The sequence below is a fragment of the Anolis sagrei genome, chromosome 8 (genome assembly GCF_037176765.1).
Source record: "Anolis sagrei isolate rAnoSag1 chromosome 8, rAnoSag1.mat, whole genome shotgun sequence".
In the NCBI taxonomy this organism is placed as follows: Eukaryota; Metazoa; Chordata; class Lepidosauria; order Squamata; family Dactyloidae; genus Anolis; species Anolis sagrei.
The window spans coordinates 37,270,392-37,290,265 of NC_090028.1; the positions used below are offsets into that span (position 1 = coordinate 37,270,392).

The window sequence follows — 19,874 nt, forward strand, 5'->3', positions numbered from 1 at the left end:
ACACAGTATTGTATAAGGTATACCTTCAGGTACACAGCATTGTATTAGATATACCTTCAGGTTCACAGTATCATATAAAATATACCTTCAGTTCTACAGCATTGTATAAGATACGCCTTCAGGTTCACAGTATTGTATTAGATACGCCTTCATGTTCGCAATATTGTATAAGATAAACCTTCAGGTTCATAGTATTGTATAAAATATACTTTCAGGTACACAGTACTATATAAGATATACCTTCAGGTTCACAATATTGTATAAGATAAACCTTCAACTTCACAGTATTGTATAAAATATACCTTCAGTTCCACAGTACTGTATAAGATATGCCTTCAGGTTCACAGTATTGTATTAGATAAACCTACAAGTTCACAATATTGTATAAAATATACCTTCAGGTTCACAGCATTGTATTAGATATACTTTCAAGATCACAATATAGTATGAAATATACTTTCAGGTCCACAGTATTGTATTAGATATACCTTCAAGTTCACAGTATTGTATAAGATACGCCTTCAGGTTCGCAGTATTGTATAAAATATGCCTTCAGATTCACAGTATTGTATAAGATACGCCTTCAGGTTCACAGTATTGTATGAAATATACCTTCAAGTCCACAGTATTGTATAAGATATACCTTCAAGTTCACAATATTGTATAAGATATGCCTTCAAGATCACAGTATTGTATAAAATATACCTTCAGTTCCACAGCACTATGTAAGATATTCCTTCAGGTTCACAGTATTGTATTAGATAAACCTTCAAGTTCACAGTATTGTATAAAATATACCTTCAGGTTCACAGCATTGTATAAGATATGCCTTCAGGTTCGCAATATTGTATAAGATATGCCTTCAGGTTCACAGTATTGTATTAGATAAACCTACAAGTTCACAATATTGTATAAGATAGACCTTCAGGTTCACAGCATTGTATAAGATATACCGTCAAGTTCACAGCATTATATTAGATATACCTTCAAGTTCACAATATTGTATGAAATATATCTTCAGGTACACAGTATTGTATAAGATACACCTTCAGGTTCGCAATATTGTATAAGATAAACCTGCAAATTCACAATATTGTATGAAATGTACCTTCAAGTCCACAGTATTGTATAAGATAGACCTTCAGATTCACAGTATTGTATAAGATACACCTTCAGGTTCACAGCATTGTATAAAATATACCTTCAGGTCCACAGCGTTGTATAAGATATACCTTCAGGTTTACAGTATTGTATTAGATAGACCTTCAGGTTCACAGTATTGTATAAAACAGGGGTCCTCAAACTAAGGCCCGGGGGCCGGATGCGGCCCTCCAAGGTCATTTACCCGGCCCTCGCTCAGGATCAACCTAAGTCTGAAACGACTTGAAAGCACACAACAACAACAACAACAATCCTATCTCATCAGTCAAAAGCAGGTCCACATTTCCCATTGAAATACTAATAAGTTTATATTTGTTAACATTGTTCCTCATTTTAATTATTGTATTGTTTTAAAGTGTTTTTACACTAAAAATAAGATATGTGCAGCGTGCATAGGAATTCATGTTGTTTTTCAAATTATCATCCAGCCCTCCAACAGTTTGAGGGACTGTGACCTGCCCCTCTGTTTATAAAGTTTGTGGACCCCTGGTTTAAAATATACCTTTAGGTTCACAGTATTGTATAAGATACGCCTTCAGGTTCGCAATATTGTATAAGATATGCCTTCAGGTCCACGGTACTGTATGAGATAAACCTTCAAGATCACAGTATTGTACAAAATATACCTTCAGGTTCACAGTACTGTATAAGATATACCTTCGGGTTCACAATATTGTATAAAATGTATCTTCAGGTCCACAGTACTGTATAAGATATATCTTCAGGTTCACAGTATTGTATTATATAAATCTGCAAGTTCACAATATTGTATAAGATATGGCTTCAGGTTCACAATATTGGATAATATAGGCACTGGCAAACTTTGGACTTTCAGGTGTTTTTTTTTTTTTTTCTTCAACTCCATGTTGTGTGTGGCAGTCACCTCTGGCTGAATTGACAGTCTTATGACACATCCATCATCACCTTTTGTTTGCAGTCTGCAAACACCATCACAAGTTACAGGCTACATAAGAGATAGAGGAATATGCCATTGATTTCCTCTGATCTCACTACATACAGTCCCTCACAGCTCTGTTTTTTATCTGTGTGGATATATTTATTTATTTATTTATTTATCGTGTCATCCGCAACCAGAACATTGTATTACATTTCTAACAGAACAAAACAAACAAACAGATAAAAAAAGTTATTAATGTGTAGATGGATACATATAATACAAAATAAAGCTCCATGTAACTGATGACAAACTGTTTTTTGCCTTCGAAAGAGTATATAGCAATAAAGGTGTTGGTAGTCTTCAGGGTACTATGAAACTCTCACTCTGTTTATGTCATGTACACATATCTTGTGCTTGTTTTAAGTGTAACATTATTACTAACTGAAGCATCAGAACAAGATCATTTGTTGCTCTTGAAAATATTTTTTGCCTTTGAAAGATTATACAATAATGTGTTTGGAGCCTTCAGGATACTATGAAACTCTTGTTTTGTTTATATCATGAATGTACACTTATCTTGTGCTTATTTTAAATGTAAACATTGTCACTAATTGAAACATCAAAACAAGGAAGTGGATTTGTGCAAAAGAGTTACCTACCAGAACACTACTGCTAATAACTGTTCTGTGTTCATTTTAAAAGGCCTAGATCCCAATTTATTTGCCAGGCAAAAAATGAAAGTCAATAAACAAAGGAAAAATTATTTTAATCACCCAAAAGAACACAAAAAACAACAACAAACATATGTTTATAATAGCAAACATTAATAAGTGATTCCAAGGCCAAATTCCTAGATAGCTTCATCCTGCAGAACTTAAGTGTCTGAAACGAAATTGCCTGGCAATGTTTTATATTTTCTTGTTCAACTGAAACCATCTATTTTTGTACTTTTTTCAGACAGTGAATTAAATATTTTCCTGGCAGATCAAAAAGAACCTTATTTTAAACCCAAAGTCAAGTTACTATTAAGGTAAGTATCCCTTAGTAATGTGTTAAAACTCTGCTGTCACTTCAGGGTCAACTTCAGCAGGATGCTATTCTGTCTGTCAGGTTGCCAAATATATTTTACTTTTTATTTATTGTATTATTTGTATTACTGTTTTACTATTACTCTGACTATTTTATTTTTAGAAAAAATCAAGACTACTAAACAAAATAACACAGAGACAGAAGCAGAAAGCAGCATCAATCTATATAAATAAAAAATGTAATGTTCATTTGTGGGATTAACATAACTCAAAAACCACTGGACGAATTGACATCAAATTTGGATACAATACACCTATCAGGTCAACGAGTGACCATCACTCATAAAAACATTGAAAAACGCAGCAGAAAAGACTTAAAAAGCCAAAAACAAAAAATATGTACAATGCATGAGCAAAACTACATATATGATGAGACGCTGAGAACTATATTTTATTATTTTAATTGTTTATTGTTATTGTTTTTATATGCTTTATACTATATGTTTTTGACTTAATTTTATCTTGTGGGGCATTGATTGCCAAATGTAAACCACCTCAAGTCGCCTCCGGGCTGAGAGGGGCGGTATACAAGTATAGTAAATAAATAATGATTTGTTTTAATTATTGTTTTATTGCTCATGGCGTATTTTTTAATTTAATTTATGTCTAATTGTAGTGTATAATTGTAATTGTTTGTACTGCCATTCATATTTTGCCATTACTTATGTGTAAACCGCTTTGAGTCCCCCTCGGGGTGAGAAAAGTGGTATACAAATACTGTAAATAAATAAATAAATATACGCAAACATACATATACACAAATATATACACACACAAAACACATATACACAGACTGGGCCACAGCAATGCATGGCAGGGGACAGCTAGTTTAAAGAATAATACTAAATCCAAGAATAATCCTACCCCCAATAGACCCATTTAAATCAATAGAACTTGTGCTTAAGAAAATAACTTCAATTTAAGCAAAAGAAATTGAAGAAATAAAACGATGTTATAAAAAAGAGTGTTTTTGTCTTCTTTGTAGTGTCAGGCTGTAGCACTATAACTGTGATGCTTTTTCTTTTATTTTAGAAATGTTGTGATAACGAGTGTTGTTCCTGGTGACTATGATGGTGACTCACAGATGGATGTCCTGCTGACAACTCATCCACAAAAACAACCCAATGCTGACTTATCTGTTTTGATTTTTTGGGGAAATAATCAAACTTTAGGTAGGCCGTGTGGATGCAGAAAATTTAAATGATAATGCCAGATTTGTCAGAAATATTGAAAATTAACACTGTATTCTTAATTACAAAAATATTAGTCAAGCACTGAAAGGGTTAAACTGCAATGACTAAACAGAACCAGTAGGCTGGTGATATAAGCAGGTGTGCCTGTAGACAGGGGTTTTTTTGGTCATGTCAGGAGCAACTTGAGAAACTGCAAGTTGCTTCTGATGTGAGAGAATTGGCCTTCTGCAAGGATGTTGCCCAGGAAACGCCTGGATGTCTGATGTTTCATCATACTTGTGGGAGGCTTCAGTATTAACCTCAGTATTAGCTTTGTACATTAGAAATTCCACCCACCCACCCCCTTTGGCACAGCGGGTTAAACCACTGAGCTGCTGAACTTGCTGACCAAAAGGTTGGCGGTTCGAATCTGGGGAACCGGATGAGCTCCCACTGTTAACCCCAGCTTCTGCCAACCTTTGTTGTTGTTCATTCGTTCAGTCGTTTCCGACTCTTCGTGATCTCATGGACCAGCCCACGCCAGAGCTCACTGTTGGCTGTCACCACCCCCAGCTCCTTCAATTTGATTGCTTCATATTGTGCTGAATTTTGATACTTTTTACTACTTTAATTTTATAAAAAAATAATTTTAAAATTATTGTAGCAAGTTTATATACTTATAAATATTTGAAGTAATGTATTAACAAGATATTAAAACTACAATGTATTCCTGTTTTTAATGTTCTTTTCTTTTTCAGATATAAATCGTAAGCTAGTATTAAACAAGACATTTCATGATGAACCACTAATCATGGAGTAAGTATATGGCCATTATAAAAAAATCATATTCCTCAACAACAGAAAATGAAATTTTGGACAGAGAATATAGAAAAAAATGGGAGGGAGCATGGTGGTGAATGATAAAATATATCTGTAAGAGTGCAATTTACAGTACATACAACAAGATTAACGGGGGGGGGGGTGGAGAGATTAAAGCACTTCAGGTATTGTATGTCTGCTATATTATAAATGTATTGATTTATTTTACAAAAATAAAAATGTAGAGAAGTGTAAATTAGAACAAAACACACAATATGCTATATCCTACTAAAATTTTATATGTTGAACATAATCTCATTCTTCAGATTTTAAGATTCTGGAAGTTCAAATGAGAACAAATAGCGTTTTCTGATGGTCATTATTGTTACTATGTAGTCATATTGGTAGCAGAACTTGAAGGTTTAAAACATTTTGTTGTTATTGTTGCAGTTTCAATGGTGACTTAATCCCTGATGTGTTTGGAATTACAAATGAATCTGATAAACCACAAGTCCTGATTGGTAGCAATGACAGGTAAATGAAATTTCTGATTATTTGAAAGTATTAAGGATTGAGTTCTTGTCTTACAATGTGGCTGTTGTTATTCTTCTTCCTGTTAGAGAATGTCTTTTACTGTTGCACCCCAAGCCTGGAGCTACCCATGACCACAGCACCACACAAGAGCCCAGAGTATAAGCAAAGAGTTTATTGTAAAAATAAAACACATAAAATATATGGGAAAAAGTAGAAATGCAGAAAGAAGAGGGATAACTGAAAACAGGTTCAGTAATAGGTGAGAACCATACAGGATGCCAAATGTCTCATGAAAATCCAAAGGCCAACAGTCAGGGAACAGTTAAAAGTCACAAATACAGCATAAATCCATAATCAAAACATATCCTTAGAGAATGTGAGCAAGAATATAAAAACCTTCCAAAATACTTAAATCCAAAAACAGGGCTTTAAGTTCTCCCTTGAATGCCAACGTTGCCTGAGCTAATTTTAAGGTAAACAGTTGGCTGTTAATAAGCAGTCATGAAGTCATGGTGTTTCCCATGAACTTTCTCTGTTTCCCACGTAATCTTGCTGATCTATGGAGCTGACTCTCTGCCCTGATCTGCAAATTGAGATGCTTGCTTATCTCAGTACTGCCAGGTGTTTTCCCTTGAGAGTTTTCTGTTAATTCACCTTCACTAGACCCCATGTGTTCTGCATACAAGTTAAAAAGGTTGGGTGAGAGTATGCAGCCTTGCCGGACGCCTTTCCCAATCTTGAACCAGTCTGTTGTTCCGTGGTCAGTTCTTACTGTTGCTACTTGGTCCTTGTACAGATTCCTCAGGAGAGAGACAAGGTGGCTTGGGATGCCCATCCCACTAAGAACTTGCCACAATTTATTATGATCCACACAGTCAAAGCGATGTGCGGGGCTGGATGAATGCAAAGCTGGGGTGAAAATTGCTGGAAGAAACATTAACAACCTCAGATATGCAGATGACACCACTCTGATGGCCAAAAGCGAGGAGGAGCTGAGGAGCCTTCTAATCAAGGCGAAAGAAGAAAGCGCAAAAGCCGGGTTGCAGCTAAATGTCAAAAAAACCAAGATTATGGCAACAAGAATGATTGACAACTGGAAAATAGAGGGAGAAACCGTGGAGGCCGTGACAGACTTTGTATTTCTAGGTGCAAAGATGACTGCAGATGCAGACTGTAGCCAGGAAATCAGAAGACGCTTACTTCTTGGGAGGAGAGCAATGTCCAGTCTCGATAAAATAGTAAAGAGTAGAGACATCAGACTGGCAACCAAGATCCATTGCCTAGTCAAAGCCATGGTATTCCCTGTAGTAACCTACGGATGTGAGAGCTGGACCTTAGGGAAGGCTGAGCGAAGGAAGATCGATGCTTTTGAGCTGTGGTGTTGGAGGAAAGTGCTGAGAGTGCCTTGGACTGCGAGAAGATCCAACCAGTCCATCCTCCAGGAAATAAAGCCCGACTGCTCACTGGAAGGAAGGAGACTAGAGACAAAGTTGAAGTACTTTGGCCACATCATGAGGAGACAGGAAAGCCTAGAGAAGACAATTATGCTGGGGAAAGTGGAAGGCAAAAGTAAGAGGGGCCGACCAAGGGCAAGATGGATGGATGGCATCCTTAAAGTGAATGGACTGACCTTGAGGGAGCTGGGGGTGGTAACGGCCGACAGGGAGCTCTGGCGTGGGCTGGTCCATGAGGTCACGAAGAGTCGGAGACGACTGAACGAATGAACAACAACAACAACAGACCCCATATCCAATGATGTTGTTTCTGGCTCCTTTGACTGACCTTGGAGCTCAGTGCAGTCTGAGGCGGTTGCATTCACTGTTGCAGCAATGTTAGTTTTACATATGCAAATGAACCCTGTTGGAGCATGGTTTATTATTTATTTATTTATTTCATGCATTTCTACCCCGCCTTTCTCTCCCCGAAGGGGGACTCAGGGCGGCCTCACACAAGCATCATATGATGCTATCAGCATATAAACGATCAAAAATTACATTTAAAACAGTAAAAATAATTTTCTCCCCGAAGGGGGACTCAGGGCGGCCTCACACAAGCATCATTTGATGCTATCAGCTTATAAACAATCAAAAATTACATTTAAAACAGTAAAATAATTAAAAACATTATACAAATTCATTAAACAATAAATTAAACATGCCAATTAAAACCAAGTCCAAATCAGGGTAAATCCAATGTCACAGATATCCTAAGTTTTCTTGCTAATTGCCGCTATCCACTAATTGAACGCCTGGTCCCAAAGCCAAGTCTTCAGTTTTCTTCTAAGTATGAAATATATGTTTTTATGTATTCATATGTTGTCAAAGACTTTCACGGACAGAATCTCTGGGGTGTGGTATGGTTTCTGGATTGTATTACCGTGTTCTAGCAGCATTTTCTCCTGACATTTTGCCTGGATCTGTGGCCAGCATCATCTGAGGATGCCAGCCACAGATCCAGGTGAAACATCAAGAGAAAATGCTGCTAGAACATGGCCATATAGCCCAGAAACCACACAACACCCAAATGTGTTTATATGTTGTAGCAGACATCACCTTGGATGACCCATTCTGGAAATGAAAAGGGAATCCCTCTAAAACAGTGGTTCTCAACCTGGGGTCCCCAGATGTTTTTGTCCTACAACTCCCAGAAATCCCAGCCAGTTTACCAGATGTTAGGATTTATGGGAGTTGAAGGCCATAAACATCTGGGGACCCCAGGTTGAGAACCACTGCTCTAAAACTTGCTAACTTTATTGTCTACAATGTGTATAAATACTTTAAAAGTTCAGATTTTGTGGCTTTTTATAAAATTATTAAATTGTTTAGCTATTTAATTAAATTGATTAAAAATTACAACTATATCATAAACATGAGCACATGGAAATGCGTTGATCTCAGGATAAATCCAAGCTCTTTTACTACCTTTAGCAAGTGTTTCAGTGAATCAATGGCAGTGTTGATATATTAGAAAGGAAATGGTTTGTTGTGAAGTGTTTTGCTCTTCCCTGGGGCTTGTTCTGCTGTTGTGTCAAGAAAAGTGCATTAGACCTGGAGAAGTCAATCAGATTATTTAACCGTTTCCATAGAAACAGTGCACCGGTTTTTCTAACTTGTGCCCTTTAGGCATTTAAATGTTTTAATTAAGGAATCTGTTTGGATCCTTCACAAAGAAAAATAGCTCCTTCAAATAAAAAAGCAAAAGGTGCCCTCATTTGGGTACATTACCTACTAATTTGTGATTCTTATATTCAAATAGCTACATCACCGTCATTTTGGGGTTCTTGAAAACCGGCTTCTTTGTGCCACAAAACTATTTGTATTATCCCCTTTTTGACAGAGCAAACTATTTTGTAATACAGGAGTCGAGACAATTTTTTGATCTTGGAATCATGTTTTAAGCGTTTGGAGAAAGGAATGCCTTCTATCCTTCTGAGATAGGTTTTCTTTGGGAGGAGGGAAGGAGCATTCATGCCTCTCATTTTTATCAAGATGACTTTTGTTGAAAATCGGTGACTTTCACAACAAGGCCTGCAGATTCCTCAAGGGCGTGTATGACAGCAAGCATAACCTTGCAACTATTATGTTGGAAGATTTTTATCAGCTTTTGAACAACAACAACATCAAATCCTAATGCTCTCCTCCCCCGCTCCCCCATACACACACATTGGCTGTGCATTTGATTAGTGGGAAGTAACATTGGTATTCAAAAGAAGGTTGAATGCTGTTTGTTGTGTCCCTTCAAGTCATTTCCAGGTGATGTGGACTCTAAGGTGAACCTATCACAGGGTGTTTTTAATCTATTTTGGCAAGACTTGTTTGGTGCAGGTTTGCCTTTGCCTTCCTCTAAGACAGAGAGAGTGTGACATGTCTGAGGTCATCAAGGGGGTTTCCATAACTGATAATATAATAAATAAATAAATAAATGTTTATTTCTACCCCACCACTATCTCCCCAAAGAGACTTAGGGCAGCTTACATTATTTGCCCAACAGTACAGCAGATATGCAACATAAAATACAAACAGTAAAATATAATGAAAATATAATATAATGAAAATGAAAATAAATACAAAAACAATATAAATGTTGTGACTCACCTGGAGTCACAGAGTGATGGTGTCAGTGATTCTGATGGGGATGATGAGATTCAGATGCAAAGCAAGGATGTGCCTGTGTTAGACGAGGAAGACCAGGATCAGGGAGCAGGAGTTCAGTTCTTTCCCACAGCAAGGGTTGACGATGGGGAAAGTGAAACTACTGAGACTGAATGCCAGGTGCCTGATGAAGGAATTAGGGAGGATAGTTCTCAGCCAGCTAACGAGGGATTTGACCTCGATGGGACCGGTGAGTTAGATAGGGCTGATCGCTTGGAATTGAAAGTGCGAAGGAGTGTCAGGCGAGAGAGAGAGAGGCCCGAGGCCATAGGAACACCTTCATGCTGGCCCAAGGGTATTAAACGGTCTGCTTGAATGTGTCTCAGTGTCAGAGCAACTTCACACTTTTACCAAGAGCCTTTGGGATTTATCTTGTAGCTTTCCATGTTCATGTTTTAGGACTTTGCCTTGTACTTATAGGACTTTGCCTTGCCTGTGCCTTCATGGATCTTGTTTGCCTATGTTACCTTGGATTGATCTTTTGAAATATACTTTTGCTTTTTGAACTTTTTGTCTTTTATTCTAAATAAAACTACAAAGACAACTGCTGGTGTGTTCTTTGGTGACTTAAGCAAGGTGGTTCTACACTGAGGTTCGACAATAAATGAACACACCAAACAATATAAAATCACAGTAATTGGGCAGGACGAATTGCAAGGATTAAAAGTTTAAAACAATGGGTAAGCAGGCCGTGTAGTGTATCAAGACAGAAAAAACCTATAACAACCCTTTTGCTGCCATTGATGGCAAAGGAGGGTGAAGAGTTTGATTCCTTTTGCAAAATCTGTCTCTGTTAAATATGGAAGAGGAGCTTTTTCTTTTGCCCACCATTGCCTTACAGGGTTTTAAGGTGATATTATGTGAACAGCACTTGCTGGCTTAATAAATGCAGAATTCCTTTATTATTGAGTCCTTTCTTCAGTTATTTCAGAGAGATGAAGGCAATTCTTCCCCCTCCCGTTTTAGTCTGTTTGGGGTCGTTTAGGTGAAGAAATTCAACATGTATTGCCCTGGTCCAAATGTGACTACAGCTATTGTTCCCAATCTTTTCATCATCCTCTAGATATGTTGAACCAACTCCCAGAATCCCTAATCATTGGCCATGTTGTTGACTGGGGCTTCTAGGAGTTGAATCCCAAAAATGTTTGGAGGCTCCGAGGATGAATGCACTGCAACTAGCGCATGTTGGTGTTCATGTAAGGTCAATGTGAAACATCAGAGTTCTGTTTGATGGGGATGTCTCTCATTCTGGAATGAAAAATGAGTAATCTTTGGCTTGATGCTACAGGGACCGGTTTCTTTGATATGAATAACTGAGGCAAAAAAAAAATCAAAATCCATTGAGCTCTTATCATCACTGGACAGTCTGCTGGGGTTTTGTGTTTTGCTTTCAAGAGAAAACTAAAATCAGGGCATTCATTTCTTGGTTTCTTACAATGAATGGGCTGTTGCTTAAATGTGCTACGATACACATGAGAGATTGACTTTGAAGAGCTGAAGGTTAAATGTTTAAGCAAGAAAGGAGCATCTATTTAAGCTACAAGCAAGACTTTGAGGGAATAAGTATCTTAAGCCAAATTTTCTTAAAGAATGCTTAATCATTGGATGCGCTGGTCAGAAGTTCAGCAGCAACAACGCCAACTAAATGTGTTTAGGGAACTGTTTGGAAGACAAGAATCTCTCTTTTCCCCTTGGCTATCCAATGAGAGAGATTTCACACAAACTTTATTTTCCTTTTCTATTTCCAAGTGTTACTCTGTATAATTCTAATTATTTATTATGATTAAAATTTGTGAGTTTTTTTTTGATGTTGCATACATTTTGTAGTTACATTTCTATAGTTCTCAAAGAGACATGTTATTAGTAACCATCATCATTTAATTACTTATTAATCACCCTCCATCTAAGATGCTCTAGGCGATTTACAAGCTAAATTGTAAAGGATAAAAATACATACATATAGATATTGATAAAATTAACATAGATTAAAAGCTCTAGTGAAAAAGCCAGGTCTTAAGTGCTAGGGTAAAAGGCCCTAACTCACGCATGGCTCTCATATAGGGCAGCAAGGAATTCCACAAGGCAGGGGCAGAAATAGAAAAAGCCCATCTGCGCCTGGTCCTTTCCAAATGCACTTCTCTAGGACCCGGTATATAGAGTAAGTCACGTTGGGATGGTCGTTGCGACTTCCGGTGATGGGAGAATGAAAGATGGTCCCTAAGATACGATGGACCCTGGCCGTAAAGAATTTTAAAGATCAGAACTAGCATCTTATATAGACCACGGTAATTAGTTGGAAGCCAATGCAAATGCCACAACACTGGTGTTATATGGCATTTCATGGGTGTTCTTGTGAGTAGCCTGGCTGCCGCATTCTGAACAATATGGAGCTTTCAGGTCGTAGACATTGAAAGGCCAACATACAGGGTGTTGCAATAGTCCAGCCTAGACATGACCGTGGCATGGATGACTGTTGCCAGAGCCCCATCAGATAGGTAGGGTGCCAATTGCCTCGCTTGTCGTAGATGGAAAAAGGCCTGTTTGCTGGCAGCAGCAACCTGAGCTTCCATTGTCAGCTGCAAATCCAAAACGACACCCAAGCTCTTAATGGTAGGCGAAGGAGATAGGGCAGCACCATCGAAGGTGGGTAACAAATGGGTCAGACCAAACGAGCAGCCTTGCCAGAGAATCTCAGTCTTTGCCGGGTTCACACATAGCCAGTTCGACAGAGCCTCCAGACGTAAGGTGAAATTGTCTGGTATGGACGTTGCTCCAGGCTCCAAGCGCAGAAGGAGTTGGGTGTCGTCCGCATATTGATAGCAGTCTAGGCCGAAACTCCGAGCCAAACTAGCAAGGGGTCTAACAGAGATGTTGAAGAGAAGAGGGGAGAGAATTTCACCTTGGGGAGATCTTTACTTGATCCATATACTCCACGCATTGTCTCCGGTTTCGGAGAAATGAGTTGAACCAATTGAGGGCCTGACCGCAAACTCCAGACATGGCAAGACAGTGAATCATTAGACTGTAGTCGAGAAGTACCAGTAGCGCTATCCGCCGCTATCAGACTGGCGACAAAGTTCTTCTGTAATGGCAACCAGGACTGTCTCCGTTCCATGGCCAGGGTGGAAACCTGACTGGAAAGGGTCCAGGCTGGCTGTGTCATCCAAAAATTGTTGCAATTGTCCCAGTACGACCCGCTCTATCATCTTACCTAAGAATGGAAGGTTAGAGACAGGACGATAATTGGCAAGGATCATGGGATCCAAGCTAGGCTTCTTTAGCAAGGGACGAACCCTTGCCTCTTTTAGGATGTCTGGGAAGACCCCCTGTTCAAGAGAGCCATTGATTATATTACTCAACGGGTTGAGTAGACCTTAATTACTTAGGCGATCCCTCATTGTCCAAGTAGGATTGTCCTCCAAGATCAGTGTATTGGTGGTGGGTCCGTAGGTGACTGTGGAGCCCTATTCTTGATCTGCATCTTCTCCCTCAGTGAGGGCATTGGTTTCCAGGTGGAAGGCGATCCCAGTCGGGGTTGGCTTGATGTGCCTTCCTCTTGGCACGTTTCTTTCTTTAGCCTTCCATTTGTGCCTCCTCAAATTCTACAGCATTGCTGGTCACAACTGACCTCTAACTGGAGCACTCAAGGGCCAAGGCTTCCCAGTTCTCAGTGCCTTTGCCAGAGTTTTAAAGGTTGGCTTTGAGCCCATCTTTCAATCTCTTTTCCTGTCCACCAGCATTCCGTTTCCCGTTCTTCAGTTCGGAGTAGAGCAACTGCTTTGGGAGATCCTGGTCGAGTATCTGGACAATGTGGCCAGTCCAGCGGAGCTGATGGCGGAGGGCCATCGCTTCAATGCTGGTGGTCTTTGCTTCTTCCAACATGCTGACATTTGCCCACTTGTCTTCCCAAGAGATTTGCAGGATGTTTCAGAGGCAGCGTTGATGGAATCATTCCAGGAGTTGCATGTGATGTCTGAAGACAGTCCACGTCTCGCAGGCATACAGCAGGGTTGGAAGGACAATAGCTTTATAAACAAGCATCTTGGTCTCCCTACGGGTGTCCCGGTCTTCAAACACTCTCTGCTACGCCGTTGCAACAAGAGTGACTGGTCTCGTGAAGCCCTCTTATAGTGCTGAGGCTTATTAAATATGGTTTTCAGTGGGCAAGCAGATGGTGACTACTGGATGGCATATGTTCTGTATCGGAAACTAGATCGGAAACTAGCTGGTATGTTCTGTATCGGAAACTAGCTGGTATGGTCTATCCAATGCAGTTTTCTGAATCAGCACCCCAAATAACCAAACCGAATCTGAAGGTGATCAAAAACTGATCGGTAACCCTTTTGGTACTAATGTTGGAGAGTGGTCCCTGGTCAAAGTGGTCCCGGGTAGGCTGAAATCTATGTAAGCTAATGTATGCAGCAATTATGTAAAGCTAGAAGGCACATGGAGAGGAGAAGGAGAAATACATCCTCTTTTACTCAAATACACAGAGATGTTAAATGAATCATGCGGAAATGGTTGAATGTCGTGTTTTCACAATTAACATCTAATAACTTTATTTTTAGGAATCTATCATGGCATTCTGCACTGGATACAGAGAACAAAATGTATGCACCCCACTCTCATGCGTTCATAGATCTGACTAATGATTTCACTGCTGGTGAGTCACTTATTTTGACCTTCTTTTAAACCTAGTTTGGCCAGATAATAGTACTGATTACTGAATAATTATATTTCTGCCGTTTTTACTGTACTACCATTGTAGTTCTTTAGGCTGGTTAATATCCCCGGTGGCACAGCAGGTTAAACCGCTGCGCTGCTGAACTTGCTGATCGAAAGGTCAGTGGTTCGAATCTAGAGAGCGGAATGAGCTCCTGCTATTAGCCCCAGCTGTTGCCAACCTAGCAGTTCAGAAACATGCAAATGTGAGTAGATTAATAGGTACCACTCCAGCAGGGCAGTTACCGTGCTCCAGGCAGTCATGCTGGCCACATGGCCTTGCAGGTGTCTACGGATAATGCTGGCTCTTCAGCTTAGAAATGGAAATGAACACCAACACCTAGATTCTGACACATCTAGATGTAATTCCAGGGAAAAATCTTTACCTACTGTTTACAAACCTACATGATCTCTTAGATCTTCGGGAGAGGCTCTTCTCTTGCTCTCACCTCCATCGCAAGTGCGACTTGTAGGGACGAATGAGAGGGCCTTCTCTGTGGTGGCCTCCCGGCTCTGGAATTCGCTCCCCAGAGAAATTAGACAAGCCCCCACCCTGGCAGTCTTCAGGAAGAGCTTGAAAACTTGGCTGTTCCAGCCAATTAATGAATGATTAATAAGTCCCTGACCTAAGTCCTGCAAAATGCTCTCGCAAGCACTTTATTTTACCTGTTACTGCAATCAAATCCTACTTCAGATCCCCTGTCCAGATACATTAAACTGTTGTCTCACCCAGTATTTTAATTTTTAATCTATTGGAACTGGCCCTGCCTGCCCACTGAGATTGATTTTCTTGTCTTAAATGTGCGATTTTATATCGTTGATGTATTATTTATAATGATTTTGTATTGTATTTTTATTTGTTTATATTTATGCTGTGTTTTGTTGCATATTTGTGTATTGCACGGTGGCCCATGTATATATGTTTTGTATGTATGTATATGTGTGTGTGCATATTTGTGCATTTGTGTATGCTTGAGTGTATTTATGTTGTTTTGTGCATGCGTTGTAATGTATGGGTTTGGTTTTTTTGTTTTTTTGTTTTTGTTTTTTTGCTTTTTAAGTCTCTTCCACTGTATTTTTTAGTGTGTTTATGAAAAAAAAAATTTTGGTCGTGCCAGGAGCGACCTGAGAAACTGCAAGTCGTTTCTGGTGTGAGAGAATTGGCCGTCTGCAAGGACGTTGCCCAGGGGACACCTGGATGATTTGATATTTTTATCATCCTTGTGGGAGGCTTCTCTCATGTCCCCACATGAGGAGCTGGAGCTGATAGAGGGAGCTCATCCACCTCTCCCCGGATTCGAACTTGCGACCTGGTCACTCATTGGCCTGAGAGGTGTCTTATGTCCAAATTTGGTGTCAATTCGTCCAGTGGTTTTGAGTTATGTTAATCCCATAAACAAACATTACATTTTTATTTATATAGATTGTTGGGCTTGGCCTCATGTTGTGCCTCTGCTTGTAGCCTCTCTGCACGATCTTGCAGCAGCTGAGGATGTGATCTATTGTTTGATCTGCTTCCTCGCAGAGTCTATATTTGGGATCTGTTGTCAAATTTTCTATTATTATTATTATTATTATTATTATTATTATTATTATTATTCACCTTTACTTAATGTCCAGTACCACAGACATTTCTGGAGAGAAATGTGTTCTTCCCTGGAAGATTTTTCGTTTAGTAGGCACATTAGTAGAGCTTTTCTCAAGCCAAAGAGTGGGAGACGTACAGCAACACCTAGTGTAAGAGTCACCCAGAAGGCTCTTACTCGTCCCCATCAAGAAATAGGCAACAAAATCACCTGTGAGGGCCTCATACTCTGGAACAGTGGTTCTCAACCTGTGGGCCCCTAGATGTTTTGGCCTTCAACTCCCAGAAATCTAACAGCTGGTAAACTGGCTGGGATTTCTGGGAGTTGTAGGCCAAAACACCTGGATACCCACAGGTTGAGAACCACTGCTCTGGAGGTTCTTAGCTGACGCAGTTGTCATCTGCTAGTAGACTGGTTTTCCATGCATGCATACTGTTCTGCAAGGAAATATTGCCTGCTTTAAAATGGCAGCCAAAAGGGTGACATTTAAAATATGCTTGCAGGCCTCTTACAGAAATGTCTTTCTCATTTAAATTCTTCTCTTTCTTTCTTCCAATTAATGTTCATTAGTACATGGGGAAATGTAATTGCTATTATTATATATGACTGATTCCTTATTTTCTATGATGAAGCTATTGCTATTCTGTGCTATAATCGCTACTCTTTTCGCTTGTTCCGTTTCCCTTTCATATGATTCTGGACAGAAAGATGTGATTTACAGTAAAAACAGCTATACTCTTGTCACAAGATACAGAGAAAATACTATTTCAGTGGTACAATATTGTCCTGTTGGACTACTTGCCTAATGTGCTGCTGCCGTCATTCACAATCAAACGGTATAGGGAGATATATCATTGTGGCTTTAAGCCAGAGTAGCTATTCTGTTTGACATTTCATATTGTAAAGATAGAATCCAAATTGAATACCACAATTAATTTATGCCACAATTTGTTAATGTTCCAAATAATTAATATAAAGGTTCTTATATGCTATCTTAGTCATCATATCTTTTTAGATATATTTTATAATCCTAACATTGTTGAATGTTGTCCAAAATTCAAAGTTCTCAAAAATGTTATGGGCACATTTTCAAGCTATACTTATCACCAAGCATCTATGTCTGTTGAAATCACAGACACCTTAAAGGGCCAGTGGCTTCCCCAAAGAAAGTGGCTTCAAAACAGAGTTTATTAAAAAAAAAGAAAAAGGGCGCAGAGGTACTTAAATGCAGTGCCACTGGTCAAAACTCGAGAAACAAACCAGATCTGGTCCAAAAAGGTAAACAGAAACATAATCCAGATTAACTGGATGCAAAAGAAGTGAATCAAACAAAGCGCTCTGAGGCGAAACAAAAGGCACAGTACACAAATGGTTAACAAAAGGAGGGGCCGCAGGAAGAGAAGAGTCGTCAGCCGAAGTCCAGGGTTGAAGCGGGAGAAATCCAAAACAGCGCTGCTCCAGTGTCCGCAGAAGCAGCATCTTTAGCCAAACCGGTTCAGGTCCAGGAAGGGAGAAGTCCACATTCACGATGCCAATCCGGATTAATAACACGCAAACGATCAGGAGGTCTAAACTGCAACGCCGAACACGAAACAGGCAGCAACAAGTCTACAATAATCTTTTCCAATACACAGCACCCAACCCACGAACGCCCGTCAACACCTTGCCTTCTGCAAGGACCCATCACCCCTGAACTCACTTTTATTTACAAATCATCATCAGAAGATGAACTGACCACCCCATCATTATCCCCCGCAGCTGCTCCCACCTCTTCACGTGAACTCCCTTGTCCTTCCCTCCAATTCCTTCATCTCCTGTCAAGACTTAGGTCCCCCCCAAGACTCAGTTGGATTCCCTGATTGCCAGTCTTCACCCCCAGAAAACCCCATAAAAGTATCACTAGTTGTTGGCTCCTCACAAATAACTTGCACTTCTCTTATCTTAGTCCAATCCATTGTGTCCCCTTCTTCTCCTTCACTCATTGACCCATCATCCCCAAAGAATTCCTCAAATGACTCCTCATCTGTAGGTGCTGTAAATATGTCCCGGATCCTCTTTCTCTGCTGTTCATCATCAGATTCCTGCTCCCAAGTAACCCTTTTTCCCCTTCTGACACCCATACCTCTGTTTGTAATGTTACTCAAGGCTCTACTACAACAATGTCAGCAGCCCTGGGAGAAAATGCAAGAGGGAGCAACTTCAAGCAACTGTAGGATTTTCTGGAGCTCCATCAATTCTGGAAGAGATGTCCAACTTGCTTAACTGAAAGAGTCAACAGACCTCACTACCTCTGAGGATGCTTGCCATAGATGCAGGCAAAACGTCAGGAGAGAATGCCTCTAGACCATGACCATATATCCCAAAAAAACCTACAACAACCCAATAATAATAATAATAAAAATTTTATTTATACCCCGCTACCATCTCCCCAAGGGACTCGGTGCGGCTTACATGTGCCCAAAGTACATCAACAGTAAAAGCAATAAGAAAACAATCAATACAACAGTTAAAATAAATGTCATAAACAAAGGTAAACAATAAACAGTAACAATAACAACAAGCATTTAAAACCTGAATGTCAGTCTTATCTTGAATTTGTTGCAATGAAGCACTCCTCTGGGCCAGTAAATGCCTTTATCATTCTTTACCTGACTTGGCAACACCACTGTCATAACCAACTCTATTCCTGTGATCGAGGCAACTCCATTCTGATCGTGGTATATGACACTGTCCTAGGCACACAGCAGTGATATTATATGTGTGTTTAGCACCATCAGCTTGGTGCTGATGGATCCACATGGATGCAATGGGTTAAACCCTTGTGCTGGCTGAATTGCTGACCTAAAGAACTGGAGTTTGAATCCACGAGACTGGGTGAGCTCCCGTCTGTCAGCCCCATGAGACATGCAGGGACATGAGAGAAGCCTCCCACAGGATGGTAACATATCCGGCATCCTCTGGGCAACATCCTTGCAGACAGCCAATTCTCTCACAGCAGAAGCGACTTGCAGTGTATATCAGCTCAGTGCTGATGGAGCTGCGGGCGCGCAATGGGTTAAACCCTTGTACTGGCTGAACTGCTGACCTGAAGAGCAGAAGTTTGAATCCACGAGACTGGGTGAGTTCCCGTCTGTCAGCCCCAGCTCCCCATACGGGGACATGAGAGAAGCCTCCTACAGGATGGTAACATATCCGGCATCCCCTGGGCAACATCCTTGCAGACAGCCAATTCTCTCACAGCAGAAGCGACTTGCAGTGTATATCAGCTCAGTGCTGATGGAGCCGCGGGAATGCAATGGGTTAAACCCTTGTGCCAGCTGAACTGCTGACCGGAAGGTCGGTGGTTTGAATCCGCAAGACTGAGTGAGCTCCCGTCTGTCAGCCCCAGCTTTGCATGCGGGGACATGGGAGAAGCCTCCCACAGGATGGTAACATATCCGGCATCCCCTGGGCAACATCCTTGCAGTCAGCCAATTCTCTCACAGCAGAAGCGACTTGCAGTATATTCCCAAGTTGCTTCTGACACAATTAAAATAAACCATCAGCTCTTTATTTTCTTGTTTCAATCTTACTTTACAAATTCCCAATGGAGCTATAGCTCCTGGGCAATACAGAAGTGATTAAAGAAATACAAATAAACTATTTGTATTTGAGTAATTGTGTTATAACATTGGGACGAAGCGTTTAAAGTGTCCAAAAGGGATAAGAGAGAAAGAAGGGGGTTCAGCAGGGACCTGAAGGAA

The 19,874-nt window shown here is 40.1% G+C and overlaps 1 protein-coding gene across 1 annotated transcript in view; it reads left to right on the top strand.

Moving 5' to 3' along the window:
* Nucleotides 1-19,874, top strand: part of ITFG1 (integrin alpha FG-GAP repeat containing 1) — a 183,650-nt gene that overhangs the window by 532 nt on the left and 163,244 nt on the right. Inside the window, exons 2-6 of the mRNA XM_060788362.2 lie at nucleotides 3,017-3,089; nucleotides 4,180-4,319; nucleotides 5,078-5,135; nucleotides 5,589-5,672; nucleotides 14,392-14,486. Coding sequence (XP_060644345.2) covers nucleotides 3,017-3,089; nucleotides 4,180-4,319; nucleotides 5,078-5,135; nucleotides 5,589-5,672; nucleotides 14,392-14,486 — 450 coding nt within the window. The remainder of the gene's footprint in view (nucleotides 1-3,016; nucleotides 3,090-4,179; nucleotides 4,320-5,077; nucleotides 5,136-5,588; nucleotides 5,673-14,391; nucleotides 14,487-19,874) is intronic.